This window comes from Notamacropus eugenii, chromosome 4 (assembly GCF_028372415.1).
Source record: "Notamacropus eugenii isolate mMacEug1 chromosome 4, mMacEug1.pri_v2, whole genome shotgun sequence".
Taxonomy (NCBI): Eukaryota; Metazoa; Chordata; class Mammalia; order Diprotodontia; family Macropodidae; genus Notamacropus; species Notamacropus eugenii.
The window spans coordinates 130,636,131-130,659,429 of NC_092875.1; the positions used below are offsets into that span (position 1 = coordinate 130,636,131).

General features: G+C 35.7%; 1 protein-coding gene across 5 annotated transcripts in view; it reads left to right on the forward strand.

The window, feature by feature from the left end:
* TRPS1 (transcriptional repressor GATA binding 1) overlaps positions 1-23,299 on the forward strand; it is a 296,959-nt gene that overhangs the window by 91,653 nt on the left and 182,007 nt on the right. For all 5 annotated transcript variants that reach the window (XM_072603246.1, XM_072603244.1, XM_072603248.1 and 2 more), the window contains one exon: positions 7,088-7,694. In XM_072603246.1, coding sequence (XP_072459347.1) covers positions 7,088-7,694 — 607 coding nt within the window. The remainder of the gene's footprint in view (positions 1-7,087; positions 7,695-23,299) is intronic.

Below are 23,299 nucleotides of genomic sequence, written 5' to 3' on the forward strand. Positions count from 1 at the left end.
AGACATCTCAGCTACTTCATGATGACAATAACCCAAATTTATGTGATACTTCTAGATTTAGAAAGTGCTTTCATTACAACACATGAGTTAGGTAGTGCAGATATTTTACAGATGAGAAAACTGAGGATGAAAGAGTACAGAATCAGGATTTAAATACAGTTTTCCTGCTTCCCTATTATCATTTATTCTATACCTGCAGCAACCTATTTGGTCTGGAGTTGCTAATAGTGAAATACAATGGTTCCACTATTTAGATGGTGGGTAGTGGCATAGCTTGAGAGCTGGAAGGGTCCTTAGATGTCATTTAGTCCAAAGCTTTCCATTTGAGGATGCGAAAATTAAGGCCTGGAAAAGTGAAGTTATTTTCTGAGCATCACACAAGTTGTAGATTTCAGAGATGGGATTTGAGGTTACTTTAAGTGCCATGCTGACTATCCTTGAAAATTCAAATAAGTCATAATAATAGCTTGCAGTCCTAGAGCACTTTAGAGTTTACAAAATAACAACAACAACAAAAATCTTTACTTATTAACACTTGTTAATAAGTAAAGTTAACATCTCATTTGTTCTTTACAGCAGTCCAGGAACGTAGGTGCTATTATTACCTTCCTTTTACAGATTAGTAAACCAGGACTCAGGGAAATTAAACAACTTGCCCAAGGTCACATAGTTATTAATTCTCCAAGGCAAAATTCATATTCAGGTCTTCCTAACTCTGGGTCCAGCACTCAGTCTTCTAATCTACCTGTCTTCATAATTAATAGCTGTCTCATATATAGATAGATATGGATAAAGATACATATAGATGCAGAGATATCCCTATCTATCTATATATACACATATCTACATATATAGGCCTAGAAATTTACATATGATGAATATATGACCCATGCACACAACATGTTTTGGTCAAAAGGAACGTTCAATCATTATGAAGCAATGAAGCAATTATTACTTTGTGTGTGTATATACATATGCACATGTATATCACATTTCACATCTCTGATCCATTGAGAGAAAGCCAATTTTATTCCCTAGTGAGAATAGGTCAGTATTGAATTCTAGGTTGGCATCTATCTTCTTATGTTGACATATTTTCCATCTTCCAATTTTGCTTAAAACCATCGAAGAAATATCCAGTTTATTTGGATCTTTCAAGCTTCTGAGTTGTTTTCCCCAAAATGATTTTCATTGTGTTGTATGATGCTACAACTTATTATCTTCCATACTCCTCCATAATGTTTTACAAATGAGTTTGTATGCTGAACTTACTTTGACTTTGGTTGCCATCTCTCTACCCTTGGCAAAATGATTAAATATTTGTTGAGGTAGTTTCTGAGCTCCGGCTCCTTCATCTTTGCGGTTACTATTTTGTAATGGTTAAACTTCTGTAAGAAATGGTGATAAATCCAATGTCTTTACTTTTGTCCTACTCTCCTTCCTTTCTGGAGGATAGGGTAATAAGAGGAGTTGCTATAGCCTGTTTAAACAAGTTGGATTAAAAATTTAATTACATGTAATATCTTCTCATTTCAATTTTTTTGTTCTGCTTTGAAATTGATTTTAACTATTACTCTAAAGAGATTGATTCAGAAATGGTTGCTAAGTCAGGAACCCTCTTCCTGCATATTGATATAAAGTTGGTTTCATATTTAATGATTTTATTTAGTGTTCACCACATGTACTGCCTTTATTCTCTTTTCTTGAAGAAAATGCTCTTGATGGTCTTGGTGGAAAGAGTCCTGATTTGGAATCAGATCCCTGGCTTCAAATCCTAACCCTGCCACTTATTTATGTCCTTAAGTTTTGACAAATTGCTTAACACCTGTGGACTTCATGTTCCTCATTTAGAAAGTGAGATTGTCAAACTAGAATATTACAGTTCAATTTTGTCATCATATGCAGGCATCTGAATTTTCTTCACAATTCTTTAAATGATATCCTTTCTACACTCTGAACTATATTCTTCAACAATATTTACTCTCCCTTCCCTTGCACAAATTCACATAGAAATGACCAAGTATCAGGATATAGGTTGACATGATTTGAACGTCTTTTCTTACTGTTTTAGAGTTGCTGTTTTTTCCCTCCCCTAAAAGCTATATAATTATTATTTTTTTTACTTATACTCATCATGAGCACTATGAGCCAAGATGGCACATATCCAAGAAATGATGTTTCTTGTGGACTTTGTTTGACTAACTCAATTGATTCCACCATTATCTTTGTTCACTTCTCTGAGAACATGTTCTTCCATTTCATGGCATTTTATATCAAAAATAATAAAAAATACTTTAGACAGATACATGACATGCATTACACTTATCAAGACACATAATTCTAATTGACAACGTCATATACTTAAATAAAAAAAGATGCATTAAATAGGTCATGCGTTACTACAATGAGCAAAGAGATTAGTAATCCAAAAACTAGCAAGAAAAAAAAGCGATAACTCAAAAAGAAGCAGCAAATTTTTAGATTTTTAAAGATATATCGTATTTGAAAGCTGAAAAGGATCATCTGGAACAACTCTTTCATTTAAATGACAAGGAAACTGAGACCCCCAAAGAGGATAAATAACTCCCATGAGCTTTAGTAGTGGGTTGATTGGATCAAGGTGTTTTGGGTTCAGATCCCTGCTCTGACACTTAATAAGTGTGGAACCATAGGAATATTATGTAACTTAACTGAGTTGTAGTTTCTCTTTCTATAAAGTTCAGATGGTAAATACTTGCTTTAGCTACTTTCCAACTATCCTATTTCTATACCTAGTATACCTGAGGTTAGAACTCAGATATCCTACCACCTTTTCTAGAGTTTTCCCTATTACATTGCAGGTTTGGAGTTGGGGAGTGAGATTGGGCCATAGATACAATTTAAGGAATTATCTGCAGAGACATGATATTTGAAAATGTAGAATGTAGAAAAGATTTGTGAGGTGGAGAGAGTTTAGAGAGAAGAGAAATGAGGACCAAAGACAAAACCTTAGGAAATGAGTTATTTGGGTATAAAGGAAGAGGAGAAAATGTCTCTGTGAGAAAGGTTATAGAGAAAAACCTATTAGAGAGAAGTGAAAAGCCAGGGTAGTGTGGTATTTAGTTGTTTTAAAGTGTATATATCTTTTATACAGAACATAAAATATATTGTGTTATGTTACAAAGTTGTCATAAAAAGTATTTTGTTTCTTTGATACGTATTAGTAACAAGTAACACACTGTTTCAGTATAATAAGTAGCACATGTTTAACAAAGCACTTCAGTATAGTACCTTTTTTTTAATAGTGAAAACCAGTGTGTGTCATTCTATACCACATATACCATATGCAGCATGGCCCAGTAGAAAGAATGGTGGATTTGAATTGAAGGGATCAGTATTTACTTAGTCTTTCCTCTGCGAGCTTGGACAAATCATCTTACCTCTCCAGTCCTCAGGTTTTAGTCTGTGAAATGAGGGATTGGGCCAGATGATGCATGAGGTTTCATCTGGCTCTAAATCTGTTATTCTGTATTGGATATACTTTATCACAATGTGGTGGATTCATTCCTGTTCATTGATAAAACACATATCTAAATATATTCAAGTCTTTTTGATGAATAATTTTTATTTCAAAGTTAAAAAAAGCAATATAAAGTTTTATTGGAGATAAATAAAATTAAGAGAAATTTTATACTTTTCATATGTGTTTGTCTCAAATAATTAGAATAATGGGACTATTACTTCATTGACTGCTTGGATTTAAATTGGTGATAGAAAAGTACTAAGTAGCAATATATAACTTATTTTTATAAGATGGAAAATTGTATAATGTAGCACCAGCTATGCTTTCAAAAATCTGGAATCTGTGGTAGAAAAAAATATTTTAGTAAAATTAAGTAAATAGAAAGTAAAAAAATAAAATTATTTAATCAAGTAGAACATCCTAGTATGTTCAGTTGGATAAAAATAAAGATGATATATTCAGGTCAAGTCAGTAAGCATATATTGATCACCTACTATATATCAGGTATTGTGCTAAGTGCAGAAGATACAAAGGCAAAAAATGTTCTTGATCTCAAGGATCTTAAAGTCTATTGAGGTGAGGACATACAAAGAAGTACACACACACATACAACATTCATATAAAGTATATGTCTTTTGGGTATGCACACACACATATATATATATATATATACATATACATATACATATATATTGTGATAAATTGGAGAAGGATCAGGAAAGGCTTTGTGTGGGTGAGATTTTAACTGAGACTTGAAGAAAGCCAGAGAGGCCAAGAGGCTGAAATGAAGAGGAAGAGAGATCTAAGGTATGGGAAAAAACCAGGAAAAATGCCTGGAGTAAGGAAATTTACTCTCTTGTGCCTGGAGCAGTAAGGAAGCTGATGTTAGTGGATCTCATAGTATCCAGAGGGGAGTATGATATGACTGGAAAGATAGGAGGGGCTAGATTATGAAGGACTTTAAAAGCCAAAGAAACGATTTTATGTTTGATCCTGGTGGTAAAAGGGAGGCAGTATGGTTTATTGTATGCAAGTAGAGGAGTTGACATATTGAGATTTGTACTTTAGGATGACCAGTTTGACAACTAAATAGAAGATGGGCTAAGGAAGGAGAGCAACAAGAAAGTGATTGCGATAGTGTAGGTATTGGTGGTGAGGGCCTATCTTATGATAATGTAGGAAGAGAGAAGGGAGGAGGCAGATGCTTTGAAGGTAGAATCAGCAGGATTTGCCAATTGATTGGATGTGGAGGTGGAAGAAGTGAGGAATTGAAAAAGACTGTGTGTGAACATGGGTGACTGGAGAGATGTTGGTACCCTCAACAGTAATAGGGAGATTAGGAAGAGGAGAAGGCTTGAGGGGGAAGAAATAGGAAGTTCACTTTTTAACATTTTTAAATCTAAGATTTCCATAAGACATCTACTTTTTGATGTAAGACAAAGACTCAGGAAAAAGACTAGGGCTAGATAAGTGCATCTAATAATCATCTGTATAGTGTGTGTGTGTTTGTCCTTCATTGATGAAGAAGACTATGCCATCAGAGAAATAATTTCATGACTTGCATTTGACTTTGTTTTGAGTGAGGGAGGGCTGTGCAGGTCACCAGCCTCACTTCTCCTCCAGGGCCATCTGAATCCAGTGACCAGGTATTTATCAGGATGACTGGAGATGACCCAGGATGAGGCAGTTGGGGTTAAGTGACTTGGCCAAGGTCACACAGATAGTGAGTGTCAAGTGTCTGAGTTGAGATTTGAACTCAGGTCCTCCAGAGTCCTGCACTGGTGCTCTATCCACTGCACCACCTAGCTACCCCCATCTGAATAGTGCAGATAATTGAATCTATGGGAATGGAGAAAATCAGTAAGCAAAAGAGATGTGAAGAGAGGAGAGGAAGAGAGATTCCCAAAACAGAGTCTTGGGGAGAAAGGGCATTTACAGTCAGTGGGTATGACTTGAATGAAGATCCAGCAGAGGAAACTGAGAAGGAGCAGTCAGGTAAGAGAAGAATGAAGAGAAAGCAGTTAAGTAAAAACCTGGGAGGAAAAGTAACAAGGAAAAGAGGGTGATCAGTGGTGTCAAAGATGGTAGGGAGGTCAAGAAAGATGAGGACTGTGAACAGGTCCTTAAATCTGGGAGTTAAGAATTCATTGGTAACTTTGGCCAAACAGTTTCATTTGATTGATGAATATCAGAATCCAGACTCTCAAGAAGAGAATGACTGGAAGTATAGTGGACCTATGAATTGTAGACTGCTTTCTGAAGCAGTATAGTCAATAAAGGACAAGGGAGGGGGATTATAAGGGATTGTAACTACTGGATATGGACAGATCAAGTGAGGGGTTTTTGTTTGTTTTTTTTAGAATGGAGGATATGTAGATATAAATAGTATAGAAGCAGGTAGTAGACAGGGAGAGATTGAAGATAAATGAGTAAGTGTAGGTGACAGAGGAGGCAGCATGCTGAAGGAAACAGGATGAAATATGGGATCAGTTTTGCATGTAGAGGGGGTTTGTTTTTTGGCAGGAAGGGCTACACTTTCACGTGAGAAAGGGATGAAGGAGGAAATAGTGGGGAAAGACATCTGACTTATGTGACTTGAGGAGAGGAGAAGGCACTCTTTGAAAATTTATTTCTGTCAGCTCAATAACAAACAAAATTGCCATTTCCATATATAGAATAGAATAGAATAGAAAAATGGAGTATGCATGAAACTTCAGGTCTCTGTCATGTATAGCTTGCTTTCCAAGTGTATAGCACCCTGTGTCTTTCACAGCTGTCCTCTTTTATCTGTGCTTCATTTTTTTGGGGGGAGGGCCTTCCCAATGTTCTTTTCTCTGCATTAAAATTATCTCCATGACCCTCTTTACTTTCTCTTCTGTTATCCTGTTATTCCCCCTCCCCCTCCCATCCTCCTCCATTGGGGTACCATTTTTTAAAAAAGAAAATAAAAGTGATGTGCTTGTGACAAATATGCATCATCAGACAAAACATATCCTCATTGACTGTGTCTAAAAATGTGTATTTTTCCATTTTGAGTTCCTTATCTCCCTGTCTTGATGTGGGTAGCAAAGTAGAGACTTGCTCTAGTAGAAAGAACACTTAATTTCAAATAAAGGACCTACATTTAGGTTCTGGCTCTTCATGTTATTGTGTAGCTTTAAATGTGACACTTCACTTCTCCCAATCTCAGTCTCCTCACCTGTAAAATGAGGAAGTAGGGCTTCATGATCTCCAAGATTCCCTGATTGCTATATATTCTGTGGTAGTCATTCTGTATGCAAATAAGCAGAGTTGCACAGCCAACAGCTAATCGTCTTAGTGTTTATAAGCTGAGTGTTTCTGTGTGTTTGTGTACACTTGGTATAAAAAATGAATATTAACACCTTTAAAAATTCACACTTTAAAAATATGGAATTAAAAATTGCAGTTAATTGTACTTTAAGTTCAGGTGTTAGGAACGAATGCTCAGTTTCATTCTACTTTTTACATTATGTGTGAGACAAGACAGGTTACTTTAAGAATGATTAGAAAAAAGAGAATCTTAGAAAGAGTGGATTTTAAATGTATTTTTTTCTTTATCTTTAGGAGAGCACATAACTGCTATAAATGCCGTCAGTGCCGCTTCACAGCTGCTGATACCCAGTCACTACTAGAGCACTTCAACACTGTGCATTGCCAGGAATTGGATATCACTACGGCCAATGGAGAAGAGGATAGCCATGGTGTGTCTGCTATCAAGGAGGAACCCAAAATTGACCTCAAGGTCTATAGTCTAATCAGTCCAGATTCTAAAATGGGGGAGTCAGTCTCTGATGCCATAGTGAAGAGGGAGAAACTGGAAGACAAGGAAGGGCTTAAGGAGAAAGGTTGGACTGATGGTTCCAGTGATGATCTTAGAAATGTGACCTGGAGAGGAGCAGAAATTTTAAGGGGCAGCCCATCTTATACTCAGACAAGCCTAGGTCTCCTGACTCCCGTGTCTGGTACTCAAGAGCAGTCGAAGACTTTAAGGGATAGCCCTAACGTAGAAGCTGCCCATCTGGCACGACCTATTTATGGCTTGCCTGTTGAGACTAAGGGATTCCTGCAAGGAGTGCCCACTGGAGGAGGAGAGAAGTCTGGATCCCTTACACAGCAGTATCCTGCATCAGGTGAAAACAAGTCTAAGGATGAGTCGCAGTCCCTATTACGGGTAGGAAGTTTTTTCTTTCTTTCTTTTCTTTTTTTTTAATGCTAACAAAAACAAACTCCACTCTCTTACGAACACACATCTCTTTTTTTTTCTTTTAGGATCATATTATGATATAGGGGTCACATTATCATATCAATTTGAAAATTCATATTTATAAAGTTAAGTTGGCAGAAAGTCATTCCTCTGTGTTTGTATAATAAGACACAGAGTAGATGCGACGTTAAGCAATCATTTGTTTGTCTTTTCTATTAGTTCTGATTGAATCTGGTTAATCATTCCTACCTATTATGCATAATGATGAGGATACATTTGAAGGAGAAAGGTTTAGAGCCCAAGAAGGATGCACATCTGTTACATTGAAATAACTCAATGCCCCTTCAATTTCAAGATGGTGTGACAGTTCATATTTAATAAGCAAGATATCAGACAATTCAAACACTAAGAACACAAAACCCTCGCTGTGGTGTTATTACAGAATTGTGATGTTTGGTAAAACACAGAATATAATGACACACTAATGGTAGTGCTTATTGTTTGGTTGCCAGGGAAAAGGAGTGAGGGGGATTCGGAGAAAGAGCTAAATGTGATGAGTATGACAAACCCTCAATATTAGGAGAAATAGTACATTTTGTGTTCTTTTTATCATCCAGGGAGAAAGACTCAAGAACGATGTTTTTCATGGGTAAAAAATGACTCTTAAGTAAATTGAGCTTCCTTTTATTTTTCTTTTTGTTGCTGTCATGGATTCAGCCTGATCAAGAATTTTTTTAAGATTTTGAAAATTCACAAAGTGATGTTTATTTTTAATCTAAATGATCATATATAGTATTTTCTACCTGAATTCTAAGGAAGTGTTGAATATTCACAGAGTGATTTAGAACTTCTGCTTAAGTATGGAAGGGGTTCTTGGAGCCTAGGTTTTTTAGAGTTTAGGTCAAAAGGTAGCCATTAAGTGTAGATGAACCAGCTCAGTTTTGGGATCCACAAAATGTACAAGCTAGACATCTGGGGTGGCGGGATGGGGTATAGGTGGGAGGGGAGAACGAACTCTTTGAGTTTACACTGAGAGAAGAATGATTCTCCTCAATGCATGCATGACTCTTCCCTTCCTGCTTCCTTGGAATTGTTTGGAAATTGTCTGGACTTCCTAGGTAGCCTCCTAAATGATTAGTAATGTCCCCTTAGGGTTTATTATTTTGTTGTCAGCAATTCTGACTACCCCGAAACCAAGTACTAGACTGGGATAGAAAGGAGATACCTGTTCTCTGCTCATTGTGAAATAAGGAATCTTTCATTATACTCCTTATGAATACTTTTAAAACAATCCCTTTCATTCCCACCCCCACACCCCCAAAAAAAGAAAAGAAGGAAGGAAAGAAAATTCATTGTGAGCCTTTCAACTCTGGTTATTTCTTGGGGAACCACATTAGCATAAAATAAGTTATCAATGCCACTTTTTTTAAAAGAATAACTTTGTTAGTTTCTTATGATTTCATGTCTTAGGGGTTTTGTGTAGTTCCGTGTCCTAAGGAAGCAACAGAGCATTCTAGATTTTTGTAGATTGTACCTAGTATTCTGTAAGTTAAATTGACATTCAGACTTTATATTCAGAAACTGAAGTTTCTTTTACTCACTTGCATTGGATTACAATGTTTGATACTTCAGTGGCATTACTTTGTCTGCATCCTTTTAACACGTTAATAGTTTAAAATTGTATCAGATTATTCAATAATTCAAAATTTGATGGACATCTCAGTATAATAGCAAGATGTTGGTGCCACTTCCCTTCCCCCATTCCCTTGTAGGTTGTGGAACAATAGTCCTTATTTAACAAATTCAATTTCTTTCTCATTCCTCCACTCCTCAGGCCCTGCCCCACCCCGAAAATAGTTTCTTACTAGGTATATTTTGTTTTATCTTTCTAACTCTGGTTTCTGTCTGCTTGAGCTTTTGAATTAGTAGCTTTGTAGCAAAGGTATTTTCATAATAATATCTGCCTATAGTGTATCTCTCTAGAAAGGTGGGGGAAAACTAAATTGCAAATTTAAGTAAATTGTCATGGAAGATTTTTTAATTTTTTACTTTATAGCTAATTTGGAATGTCTTCTTTTCTAATTTCTATTGCATAAGGTAGAATAATTTTGGAACTCTAATTTGTGATTGAATCAATATGAATAGGTTACTGGACCCAAACTGATTTCATCAATTGAATTTTCAAAACAAGCTTTAAAAAAAAAAAAACATGCTTTCTTTAAACAATTCACGCTTATATGACTGACTTAGGAAACAGAAGTGAAAGTCTCTTGTTCCATATTGCTTTTGGTAGTAGAAGTCTGTATCCCCCAGTGCTATAGCAGTTACTTGGTTCTAAAGTCATTACATCTATTGGTTTAGGGATGCTAAACAAAAAGGAAAGATTATACTTTCATGTGATATTTAATAAGATATAATTTGAGAACTTCTTTGAATGATAAGTTATAAAATAGAAATAGGAAAATGTAATTTATAAGGTTCACTTTTCCATTTTGAATGAGAGCTATAAACTAGCTGTTTTTCTTAATGAATTCAATCCAATCCAATAAGCATTTGCAAGCACCTACTATGGCAAGGCACTGTGCTATTATGCTTTGCATTGAGATACAAGGAAGAACACTGAGCCCTTGTCTCCCAGTAGCTTATGTTTGATTAGGGCCAAGTACTTAATAACTATTTAAAATAGTAAATATAGTATTAAAATTGTAAACACTAAAATAGTAAGTTTAAAATAAGTAAATTTAAAATAATTTGAGGAGGGAGAAAAGAACATAACCTGTGAAGGCTTCTAGGAGGAGAAAGATATAAGGATAGCAAAAGGCAAAGAATAGGAGGGAGTGCCTTCTAGGGTAATTGGCTAGCTTATGAAATACTTGGAGGTTGGCAATGCAATTTTGAATTTGAAAACAGCTAGTAGTCATGTTGACTAGGATGTATAGTACAGGAAAGAGAAAACTGTGAACAATGGTTAGAAAGTGTTTTTGGAATTAGATCATAAAGGGTTATAAGAAGTAAATTAAGTAGTAGTATTTCGTCCTACAGGCAAGTAGGGACACCCAGAAGTTTTTTGGTTTGTTTGTTTTAACCTGGAATTGACATGTTCAGACTTATTTCTCAGGAAGATTTGTGAAGAGTGGCTTGTTGAAAGAACATTCTAGAGGCAAGCTTATCACGGAGACATCTACTGGGATAGCCTAGGTGACGGAGACAGACAGAGACTTAGATGGAGAAGACACAGAGACAAAAAGAAACGGAAAGAAAGGGAGAGAGGTTATATGCACATATATATTGAATAAGAAGGCTTGTTTAGAAAGACAAATAAAATAAAAACAACAAAAAAGGAATTATCAAATTTTATGTAAATACAGGAAGGATCTGTGATTTCCTCTAAAATGAGGGAACTCCCTCCATCTATGTGTCAAGCCAGCCATCTGTGATATAGGAGATTGTTTCTAGGGAGTTGCCTGTGGCCATATAGACATTAAGCAGTTTGCCCAGAATTACATTGGACTGTCCCAGTTGAAATTTGAACCCAGTCCTTCAAGTTTAGCAATCAGACTACAGTATCTCTTCCTGATAAGTTTTAATATTTTATGTTCTAAAAGTTATCATCTCCCCACTACCTGCCAAACTATACAATTCCACAGACACACACTATGCTCTCAAACTTCCCATGTCTTTCCCCTATGCCTGGAATATTTTCATTTTCTGATCTGTGGCTTAGTAATGTAATATTCAATATCTGATATTGATTATAATATTATTGATTATGAGTGGAAACTTGCTGGATTGTCCAAAGTGAGGAAATACCACTTTTTTGAAGTTCAAATTATTTTTAACTATCCAGTTGAACAATATTAGGAGAAATGTCTGGTTTCACGCAGAAGTAAGTAATTTTATTTTTTCCCCTCTTTGAGGTCAGTTTCCATATACAAAACTATTTTGTTCTGTGAAGTTGTGAGAATGGGAATTGGAAGGACCTCAGAAGCCAGCTAGTTAGTCTAGCCTGTTCTTGATCAATAGTCCATCTGCAACATCCCCAAGTGGTCATCCAGCCCAGCCTTTGCTTGAAGACCTCCTGAGAGGGATGACATACTGTCCTCATCCCCACCCCTATAGGAAGGGTGAGAGGGAAGAATGGAGAGAGGAAGAGAAAGGAAGAAAGGGAGAATAGGAAGAAGTATTTATTAAGATCGACCTTTATTTTTGCTTGTATTTGTAAGTCCAAAGAAATTAGCACAAGGCCTGGCACATAGTAAGTACTTAATAAATTCTTCTTTGTTTCCTTCCTAAATACTTGGGAGGAGCTGGAAGGTACCACCATGGCTAACTAGACCAACCTGTCATTTTACAGTTGAAGAAACTAAGGTCTTGGAAGGTTATGTAATCTTCCCAGGGTCTGACATGAGGTAGACCATTCAAGGGTTGGGACTCAAACTCAGATCATCTGACTCTGGAGCCCTTCCACTGTATCTTAATAAATATTAGCTGAAGCTGAAGTTACATCCTTTTTCCTACTTGCTCCACTTTTAACACTTTCTCTCTCCAGATCTCAGCCTAATGAGTGGGTTGTACCAGATGGCCCATAAGGTCCCTCTACTCAGATTCCTATGAAGCTTGTGTAACTTTCTGTAAAGAAATATCATTAGTTCCCTCACCTGTGCTTCACGTGACGTAGTTTCCATTTGCTTCAACATCCTACACACAAACCCCCGAAAAGACTCATGGAGCAAATACATCTGTATTTTTTTTTAACTGTTATTAGCATTATATTTTTTCATGCTCTAAATAAGTTCCTAAATAGGAGATTATGTGTTAAGCTTCACAGACAGCCTGTAAACATTCATTTCTCTTTTAAATTTAGATGGTCTTTTATACCTTTCTGAAAAGTAGCTTGTTCTCACTGGATTATTAGCCACAGACTAGTGTCACAGAATCATTACCTTTATGAGTGGGAAGAATTTTAAAGACTAAAACTTTCCATTGGTATGGCATAACTTCCTATGCAAATATAAGAATATTAGTGTATTGAAACTTTGTTTCTAGAATAACAGTTAATAAAAATAATTCAAATATGGAATAACATTGAACTAGACTTAAGAGGTAACTCAGAGTTGTGACTAAATCTGAGGGTTTATGTGGGGAAAATAACCAAGAGAATATTCAAGTATTAAATTAAATATTTTCTTTCACATTTTAAACTAAATTACTCTAATATTTCCTATTTTATGGTATGTAAAAATGCATACAGTTTCTTCTCTTTTAATATGTATTCATACAAATAGATGTATCTATGCATATACATGCATACACATACACACATATAGAAATCCAAATGTGTGTGTGTATATATATATATATATATATATGTATATTCATATACTTGCATGGTTGCTTGTTTGAAGAGTACTTCAGCAAGAAATATTTACTGAGTTTAGTTCTTTTGATTGGGTTAGAAAATTGAAAGTACCAACTGAATTTCATGAAATTGGTAATAATTCTCATCTCAACTTCTGAATTTAGTTGTCTGAAGGGGGAAATATGCCATTAAGCTAATGAAATATTTCAATAATGCCTAATGCATTTTTAGGTGTTAAATGTACTACAAAAATGTGTTTAAATTTAATTGATGCATTCTTTGACCCTGTGTTCATCCTATTTCCTCTCCAGCAGTAAAGAAGAGTAATTTGTGAGATGAAAAGGAGGCCAGGGTGGGGTGTCAAATTTTGGCTGATCTGAGGTATCCATTATGCAAATGTTCTTAGTCCATTGTTATGTACAGAATGTCACATATGCACAGACTTAGAACTTTGAGGCTGCCTTTAAAGATTAATTCTTTAATTAATTAACTAATTAATTTAATTAATTAACTAGAAAGGATTCATCTTGGAAATCATTTTAATTTTTAAGTGTGGTGATTCTAGGAGTTTGTTTTCTCTTTGAGTGCCATTCATGCCATTCATTTTTTAAATGTTTATTGCATCTTAGTTTTCTGTGGGTCCACATCATAGGCCCATCCACACAGCATGGTTAAGCAGGATTCTATTGGTCATGTTCCCAAGTTAGGCACCCCCCCTCACCCCCCTGCTTTGTGACTTTGGAGAAGGGCCTCTTATAATCTCAGTTGATCCATCTCTAAGAGAAGATAATAATACCTACCTTCCTCACAGAAGTGTTGTGAAGCTTAGTTAATTAATGTTTGTAAAGCAATTTGAGATTTTCAGATCCAGGATGTTAGATAAGTACAAAATAGTATGATTATTTGTTCATTTTGGAAAAGTGATACAAAGACAGCACAATGCGGATGCTCTTCTCTCTTTTCCTTAGAGGACTTGAATTTATAGTTTAAAGATTTGTTGATACTGGATGGTCTATTGAGATGCAAAAATGTTCCTTTTGGGGCAGCATATTGGCAGCCACACAATGTTGTTCAACCAAGCAACATTGTTGAATGCTTTACAACCCCTGATACTGGTCAGTAGGGACTTTTTTTTCTAAGGCGTTTCAAGTGAACAGTCTCTATTTGAAGTTTTTTTTTTCCTTTAGCTGAACATGGAGTTTAGAAGATAAGAAGTACAACTTACCATAATAAGGTGTCTGTCATACACATAGTGGTACTTTAGACCCTGAAAGTTTGCCATATGTACATGCAAAATATCATAGGACCAACACTGACTCTGTATCAGTATGACTGAACCCTATCTTTATTTCTGTTGGTGGCAAGAGCAAGTTAAACTATTATTTCATCAGGGCTAAAGAAAAAGTATTATGATTTTTAAACCAATTTTTAAACCTTTTTTTTAACTGGCATGGGTGGCCTGGCAGAAATTTCTGGGGAACGGGCAACCTGAGGTAGCTTTTAGTTCATCAGTGTAGTATCCTATAGTGCAGAATCAGTTAATTATTTCCTGTATAGAGATCTATCTTTCTCCTCATTTCACAGACCACATGTGTCAGGAGATAACAGACCCCCAAAAGGAAGCCTTTGTTGAAGATTCTCACAGGGTGGAAATGAGGAATCCACAAAATGTGTTCAAAGTTTCAGTAGCACAGATGCAGAATGTCACCAAAGTATGCCAGCAGCAGCAACCACAGGGTCGATGCTGTGTTTTGTATTTTTTTGGTGGCAGAGTACAGCATATTGCTTGGTGGATCAACTGAAATTTTAATGGAAAAGAATATCATTAGAATATCATATTTTTGGCTCCCCTTTGTGCATTTTTATGGATATTGCTATTTATCCTACCCCAAAGTATCTCATTCCCGAACTAGTTTCTCTGTGGCAGTATCGCATTTTCCCCCCATTTTCCCCCCATTTCCTCTGACTCTGTCAGGGATCCTTCAGGAAGTATTTTTAGTCAAGGCCATTCATTTCTGCGCAGGTCTTCTAATTAACTCAGGGAAGCTCAGCGGGCAATGTCTTACTAATGCACACAGCAATGTTAGGTCAAGGAGCTGCCAGATCTTTTTAGTTTAGTTAGAAGCACCTGTTTCCACAATTCAGAAGGAGGCATATTCTCATTTTAAACACTGCTGAATCGTAGAAAATTGGCATGAAAATAATAAACAGAACTAAATTTTGACTTGGTGTTCTAAAAAAGAAAAATCTGAATACTTGTCTGTATCTTTCAGTGTTAAGTTCAAAAGCTGTAAGGGGGAGGGGGCTGAGCAAACTTTACATACTTTTGAAACTGTGAGATATTTTTCAAGGGAAAACACGTTCCTGAGGTTGTGTGTGTAGAATCTAAGTGACTACTGGAGCACACCTATCAAAAACTGAATGCTTTGCATCACTCTTCATGACAGATAGCAGTCAAATGTTCAGTGTTATCTTGCCCAATGAAATAGCTATTTCTACTCTACTGTAGGAGGATTCAGACTGGACAGAGTGGCTTGTGGAGGGCAGTGTATGGTAAACTAGCTTGAACAACAACAATATAAAAATTTTTATTTTTAAGATTTGAGTTTGCAGAGGACAATGCAAATAGAACTATTAATTTGTAATTTTTTTTTTTTTAGATCTGATCTGTGATTTCAGCAGTATAGGAAGCACCCAGTGAGGAACTTCCTCTACCAATTCAGATAGATCAGCATTTTCTCTGCAAATTGCAGTCTTTGAGAGTTGCTATGGCACCAAGAGGCCAAGTGTCTTGCCCAGGTTACACAGCCATTATGTTTCAAAGATAGGTCATGAAATCTTTGGAGCAAGCTCTTTATTTACTACCCTATATTGCCTCTCTTTGGTATATTTTGGTTTATTTTGTAAAAATGAGAGTAATGAAAAAATACTGAAAGGATGAATTAGTGTGAAACCTCAAGAAAGAGGGTTAAGTGTTCTGAGTTTAGGTTAATAAAAATATGCATCAGAGAAACTAGGTTCAAATTCCTGTCTGATACTACCTGCTTGATCATTAACATGTTGCATTGATTATCTGAGTACCTCAGTTTCCTCATCTGTAAAATAAGAAGGTTGAAATAGATGACCATAGATCCTTTCCTCCTCTAGATCTATGATGATTTGGTAATGTGATTTTTATAGCATGATTGATATGTGCAAAACATATTAAAATGTACCTTGCACATAAATAGATAATCAAAAAATTGGCTTGTGCTACTAATAGACAAGTTTATAATTTGGTTTAAACTAATTAATTTCATATAAATAGTATATGTACATATACACACACACATATATAATTTGTCATAGGAACTAAATATTGTCTTGAAGTGAATTAGTATTCGATACAAATGTAAAAATAATGATAAGAAAAGTAATGATTACACATATATGTGACAGGGGTAATCAGGGGAACCCCTGATTTATTTGGTAGAATCCCTGGTCAAGCAAGTCAGCGGTTCCCCTTATCACCCCTGTCTTCAGCCTAAATTAAGGACTGTGTCTTCTAAGGTAAATATTTCTTTCTTATACTAATTATATATAAAGACTATGTATGTAAATGTTTATGAATTACTGAGAATTCCTATTTTGTGATTTTTTTAATTGAAAAATTTTAGAACCATGTCCATTTTATCCTATCTAGGAGAAAGGTGAAAATGTCAAGGATCTGAATTACTTTGGACACTTTTTTTTTTGCTTTTTACCTGGGTTTTATCATAAATGTTCATGTCATTTGACCTAAGATTTTCCCATTTGATTGTATATAAATGTATTTGAGCCTAAGTGACAAATTCTCTTTGATCAATTTTTTATTGGTTTTCATAAAAAGTAAGTTTACAAAACAAATCAATAAAAAAAAAAAACTTAGATATTCCTCTGGATTTTTTTCTGATTATTTTTGTGGCATTGATTGAAAGGATCCCCATTTTTCCCCCTATTATCTTGGTACAGCCCCACCCATTTTTATTTTACATAGCATGATAGCAAAATTAAACTGAATTTATAATGTATTGTATTATATTATGGTAGTGTAGACCCAGATGAAATAGGTCCAAAGGAGAGTTGGTTAATATGTTCTTTATATTTAAATTCAACTTCCTTGCAAGAGATTGCTTGATGGATTTAGTAAATTATTTCCAAGAAGGATTTTGTGAGAGATAGCAAATGATACTCAATTTATGGATCACTATAATCTAAAGGAATTAGAACCAGCCCTTACAACAATCCAGTTCATAAGTGAACAATGTTAGATGATATCCTGGGAATGTTTCATACAAGAATTATTTGCCTGGAAAAAAGAGCTTTATGAAGAAATATGTAGATTTGGTGTTCTTGACAAAAATGAAATATATACTAATATTTGAAGGAAATGTTAATCCTTTCCTTTCAAATAAAGCATAAATTTCTTCCAAAGATGTGGTTTGTGTTCCTACATTTGAGTTTATTGCCAGTACGGATTATTTGAACAGAAGCAATCTTTTGGTATTTACCCATGCCTGGTCAACTCCTGGGAAAAGAGTTCAAAGGACTTCACTATTCACGTAATCTTAACTGAAACTGAAGAATTTCCTGTTCACAATTTATTGAAGAAGCAATCATCTTTGAAGATGATTTGAGATTTGATTGAAGATATTTCAAGGAGAAGACAGTTCATTTCTGTTTTTGCTGCTGCTGCTGTTGATATTATGGAGTCTTTACTTTTATTTGAGAGGTAGCTGGACATATTAGATGACATATGGCTTCAAAGCCAAGAAGACTTAGTTTCAGACTACATAATTTCTCAGTACTCTCTCTGAGACTATGGGTTATTTTTTTTTTTTTCACCTGAAAGTTGCCTATAGCAGTGAAATCACAGGTTCATTTCCAATTAAATCCTAAAGAGAAATTTCACTCTGAAAATTCTATAAGCAGGACAAGTGCAAGCCCCTTTCCACAAGTTATTCAAATTCATTGAGATACAACCATTTTCTCTCTACTTTCTTTTCTAATTTAAATGTCCTCAATTTATTTAACTGATATTCATATGCCACTGTTTCCAATCTCTTCCTAGTCTCCCTCTTTTGGACACTTTCCAACTTATCATATCCTTCCTAAACTGTGGCATCAATTACTGAATGTAGTTGATGGAATAACATAGATTATGATCGGAACAAAATGTAATGGCTTCCATCATCTATTTCCCTTTTTCCTGAGTTCTATGATTCTCTTAAACTGGCCTTAGGCCACATTAACTTGTGTTGTAAAGCTGCTTCAAACAAGTTGCCAAAGGAGCCTTCCCACATCAGTCTCACAAATTCTCAGTCTCATATGCTTTTCCCCAATCCATTCTGTATTTTCAACCATTTCCTTCCTGCTTTCAACCTGCTCCTTACTCTAGATTTCCTGTCACTTTTCGCTAATCCCCATCCATTTCTTTATAACTCTGCACACTGTCTATTTTCCTTATCCCCCATTCCTCAGTTATCCTTGGTCACGAGAGAGATTTCATGTGGTTTGGTGCCCACTGCAGAGGCCCTTGTCCTCAAAGCAGAAGTCTTCTTTTAGGAGGTGATATTTAACTGGCATCTTAAGTTAGAAATCTTGAATGCATTTTGTCATGGATTACATTTCTGATCCCAAAAGAAAGATAAAAGTATGGATGGTTGGAGGGAGAGAGAAAAGAACTAGAAAGTAATAGTGTACTCTGGATTGTTTCTTAAATGATTGGAGAATGGCTGAAAATGTGGCATATGTATTATTACATATATATGTATACCTACATATATTATCCTTCTGCAAGAAATGTTGAAAGACATAGTTTTAGAGTAGTATGCATTGATGAAGAGGAAAGTGCGCAGAACTAGAAGAACAATTTTTGCAAGTAGAGCAGTACCGTTAAAAAAAATGAAAGACTTATAAATTCTAATCAAAGCAGATATCAACCAAGTCTCTGAAAGGTATATGATTAGACAGACATACCTTCCTGACAGAGAAATGATATTCTGAAAGTGCAGAAAGAGACATCCATTTTTAAGATATGGCTTCTGTGTAGAATTGTTTTGTTTGACTGTTTATTTTTTACAAAAGTTTCAGGTTTTTTTTTTTAATTCTTCCCTTTCTCTTGGTTAACTGGAAGAGAGTGTGGGGAGATGGGGCTAGTAATGATGTAAAAATAAAAGGAAGGTCATAGTAACATTTTTAAATGCATAAAAGAGAATAGAAAAAAGTTCAGCAGGAAGCACTGATAAGCTAGATAATTCTGAAAGCAATGTGTAGAATCTAGAAGATTATTTCTAATCTTCCACCTTCCTTTCGAAGTCTAGAAAGGCAGGCTGGTCTAGAGGAAACAGTTCTGTCTTTAGAATTAGAATTCTGTCTCTCACCATCATTACAATTTATGTTAGCTTGGATATCATTCAATTTTTTTACTGTAAAATAGGGACAGTAACACTTACATACTACCAACCTTACAGAGTTATTATAGGGGGAAAAGTAAATGTTAAAATACTTATGAAAAAGGTAAGTGTCTATTAAGTACCAAACACTCATTGTTTTCATCTGGATAATCTAGATTAACTACCTGGTATCCATAAATTCACACAAAAAAATTCTTTATACATTTTTCTGGATGACACTACATCTGCTTCACATATTCTATGGTAGTAGAAAGAATGTTAGCTGTGCAATCTTAGGAATTTGTCCATGGATTTGTCACTAATAAGTTATATAACTTTGATCTAATACTTCAATGGCTCTTAATGTTTCTTCATCTGTAATACAAAAGGAGTTGAATTAGATAATACATAAAGTTTCTTTCACTTCTAAAAGCTGTTGATTTTTTCTCCCAGATGTATGTTGCATAGCTTCTTAAGGTACATGCATAGTTATTTCAACAACATAATCATATAGTCAGTTAATATGCATTTTTATCACAGAATAAGAAGAAGCAGTGGTGGCAGAGTCAATATAAAAGTGTCTTAGGAGTCAGGAAGTCTTGAATTCAAGTCCCTCATCTCACTTTATGACTCTAGGATATTCATTCAATCCAAGATCAGATGCAGGTCTGCATTGATAGAGTTTCCTCATTGGAATTTCCTCTACTAATAAAACCCTAGGTCCCCCAACCTCTCTCTACCACAAAAGGTGCCAGCAAGAAGTTTAGGGTAAAAATCTTATGTTGTTTTATTTAGTGAAATGACCACTACTGATGTCTAAATGACAGCATATACTTTGGAGTATATGTCTGACCTTTGGGATCATAAAGAATTATATTTTTAGATCTGGTAGAGATCATAGAAGCCATGTAGTCCAGTTCCCTCATTTAATGGGTGAGGAAACTCAATCCCAGAGAAGTCAAGTGATTTATTCAAGCTTAGATGGGTAGTAAGGAACTCTGAATTCTGAATTCTACTATGTTCTTGATTATAGCTCTTTTCTCCTTACCCCCAACCTGCAAAGAGCTTCTTAACTCCTGGGAATTGCTCCCAGTTATTGTCACACATGAGTTGAGGGTTTTACAAAAATGACTTTAACTTGAGTGACTTTACCTCTTACTAGGAAAGCCTCGTCCTTTAAATGACTTTGTTTTAAAGAGTAGAGTTTTTAATGTAATACTTATGAATGGGGATGAAGAAAAGTGAAAGCAAGATGGGGATTGAAAAATTCTGGTGAGAAAGTGACATGCTTTTAGTCTGTTTCCTCTATTTTCTGGCACTGAGCAGTGCCTGTTTTGTTCCCAGTCAGATGTTCAAATGGGAACTTTAGATGCAGAGACTAATTTTAGTAGGTGGGGTGCAAATTTCTTATGATTCCATGAATAGACACTGATCCCAGCTGTTTCATTACAATTATAAAAATAAGATAGGCTGTGAATCATTCAGAATGCCTTTAATGGTCTTGGAGAAATAATTTCATCTTTTTAAAATCTTAAAAGTATAAAACTACCTCAGGTTCTTCATTGACTTCAAGTTATTTCACTGTGAACATGTGAAATTTTTGATGTCTAGGTGATCGTGGTTCAAAGTGACTTTTTTTCATCTTTATTTTCCACCTATTTTAGGGCTAGGGATGAATAAGAGATAGAATATGGGAAAGAAGGGTGAGAAAAGAGTATTGGTGAAGTTAGGCACTGTTAGGTTTATAAGTATTGTATAAAATCATTTTGGAATTTTGGAAGGGAGCTGATTGACAGATGTGAGTGGGTCTCTCCCAGGCAGTAGTCCCCTGAGAGTTGGAGTTGTTGAAGAATTGTTCTTTTAGAGTGTCCTCAGTGAAAATTGCCTTAAAATGAAAGGTGAAGGGTAAGAACCCAAATCTTTTCCTGAAACATTTATTCCCTTTAGTTATAGAAAAGTCAAAATTCTTTAGCCACCCTGAAATCTGTGCAAAGGGTTACTTGAATGCTATTTAACTGACCTGACTACGTTATGCAAATAGAATATTTTGGAGGATTTAGAGTAATATTTTACGTATTTGAAAATTCCCTAGGAATCTACCCTAACATTTGAGTTAGATAATTTTTTTCAGCTTGAAGGAAAGAAAAACAAGGAAGAAAAAGAAACAAGGAGCATATTGCAGTACAGTGGAGCATAATGCAGAATATTTTCCAGCGTGGCCAGAAGAAATCTCTTGAAATGCTCAAAAAGCAAGCTGAACAAATCTGACCACAAGTCCTCCTGGGCTGAAGTTCTGGGAGCCTCTTTTTGTATCTCCAGTGCTCAGCACAGTGCGGTACGTTTGTTTAGCTGTTCAGTTATTCACTATGGTCCTGTGGAACATAGCATGCCAGTACCATGCATGGAGTTTTCTTAACAAAGACACTGGAGTGACTTACTATTTCCTTCTCCTAGTGGATCAAGGCAAAGGAGATAAGTGACTTGCCCAGGGTGGAGGCCAGAGTCTTCCTGACTCCAGGCCCAGTTCTGTATGAAATGCCTCTGACACAGTAGGGGCTTAATAAATATTATTGATTGAGTTATTAGTTTCCCATTCTCTGTCCCCACCTCTTCATTGCTCCTATATTCAAGGAGAAGATTTTCTCTGGGAACTGCCAGAGCAGGTCCCCATTACTGTCTATATTACATGGCATTAATCTGAACCATCTACTCCCCCACCCAAGTTATCAGGAGAGAAAAAGGAGAAAGTGGAAGTACGGGAAAAAGAGTGCATTTTTGCACTTTCTTATAAAATTGTGCTGAATAGACTAGACCCACATGGTCAGCTCATACCTGGGATTTTTTTTCTTATCCTAACTTAAGAGTTCTGCAATCACTTTTCCTCAAAGCTAATTTGTGTTGCATAGATCTTTTTAAAGAAAAATGATTTTAACCTGACATGCCTGTAATCTTTGGTACTTGGTAAGCTGGGGCTAATGATTACATGAGTTTAGAGTTCTGAGTTACAGTAAGGTATAAGCTGATATGAGGTCTGTAGTTAAGTCTGGCATCAATACAGTACACTTCTCATCATGGAGGAGAGGGCGGTAAGGCTGCAAGAGGAGTGCCAACATCTGGAGCTGACGTATATCAAAGTTTCCATGCTGATCAGCAGTGGGATCAACCACTATACCTCTAGCCTTGTCAAGATTGGAAGAGTTCCTGCAAAAATAAATACGTAAATAGAAGTAAATGAATAAACAAATAAATAACAAACTCTGCATTACAGTCAATCAGTAAACACGTATTAAGTACCCACTTAATAACAACAATAAGTACCTGCCTTTGTGGTAAGCTCTGGGGATACAAAAAAAATGCAAAAGACTGCCACTGCTCTACTAAAAGCACACAAATGCAAATAGGCTTTATACAGGATTATAATTAACAACGGGAAGGCATTAGAATTAAAAGTTTGGGAAAGACTTTCTGTAAAAGAGGGGAGGTAAAGGAAGTCAGTGGGTGGAATTAAGAAGTGAAAACATTTTAGGCACCTGGGACAGCTACAGAAAAAAATGCCCGGGGAAGAGAGATGAAGTGTCTTCTTCGTGGAACAGACAAGAAACCGGTATGACTAGTTCAAAGAAACATGGTAGGGAGCACTGGGAGGGGAGCAAGGTATAAGAAGACTGGAAAGTTGGGAGAAGACTAGTTTATAAAGGGCTCTGAATGTCAGATAGAGGATTTGTATTTGAAGGATGATGTGGATTGGGGCAAGACTTAAGGCAGGCAGACCATCAACAAACTTTGGTGATAGCCTAGGA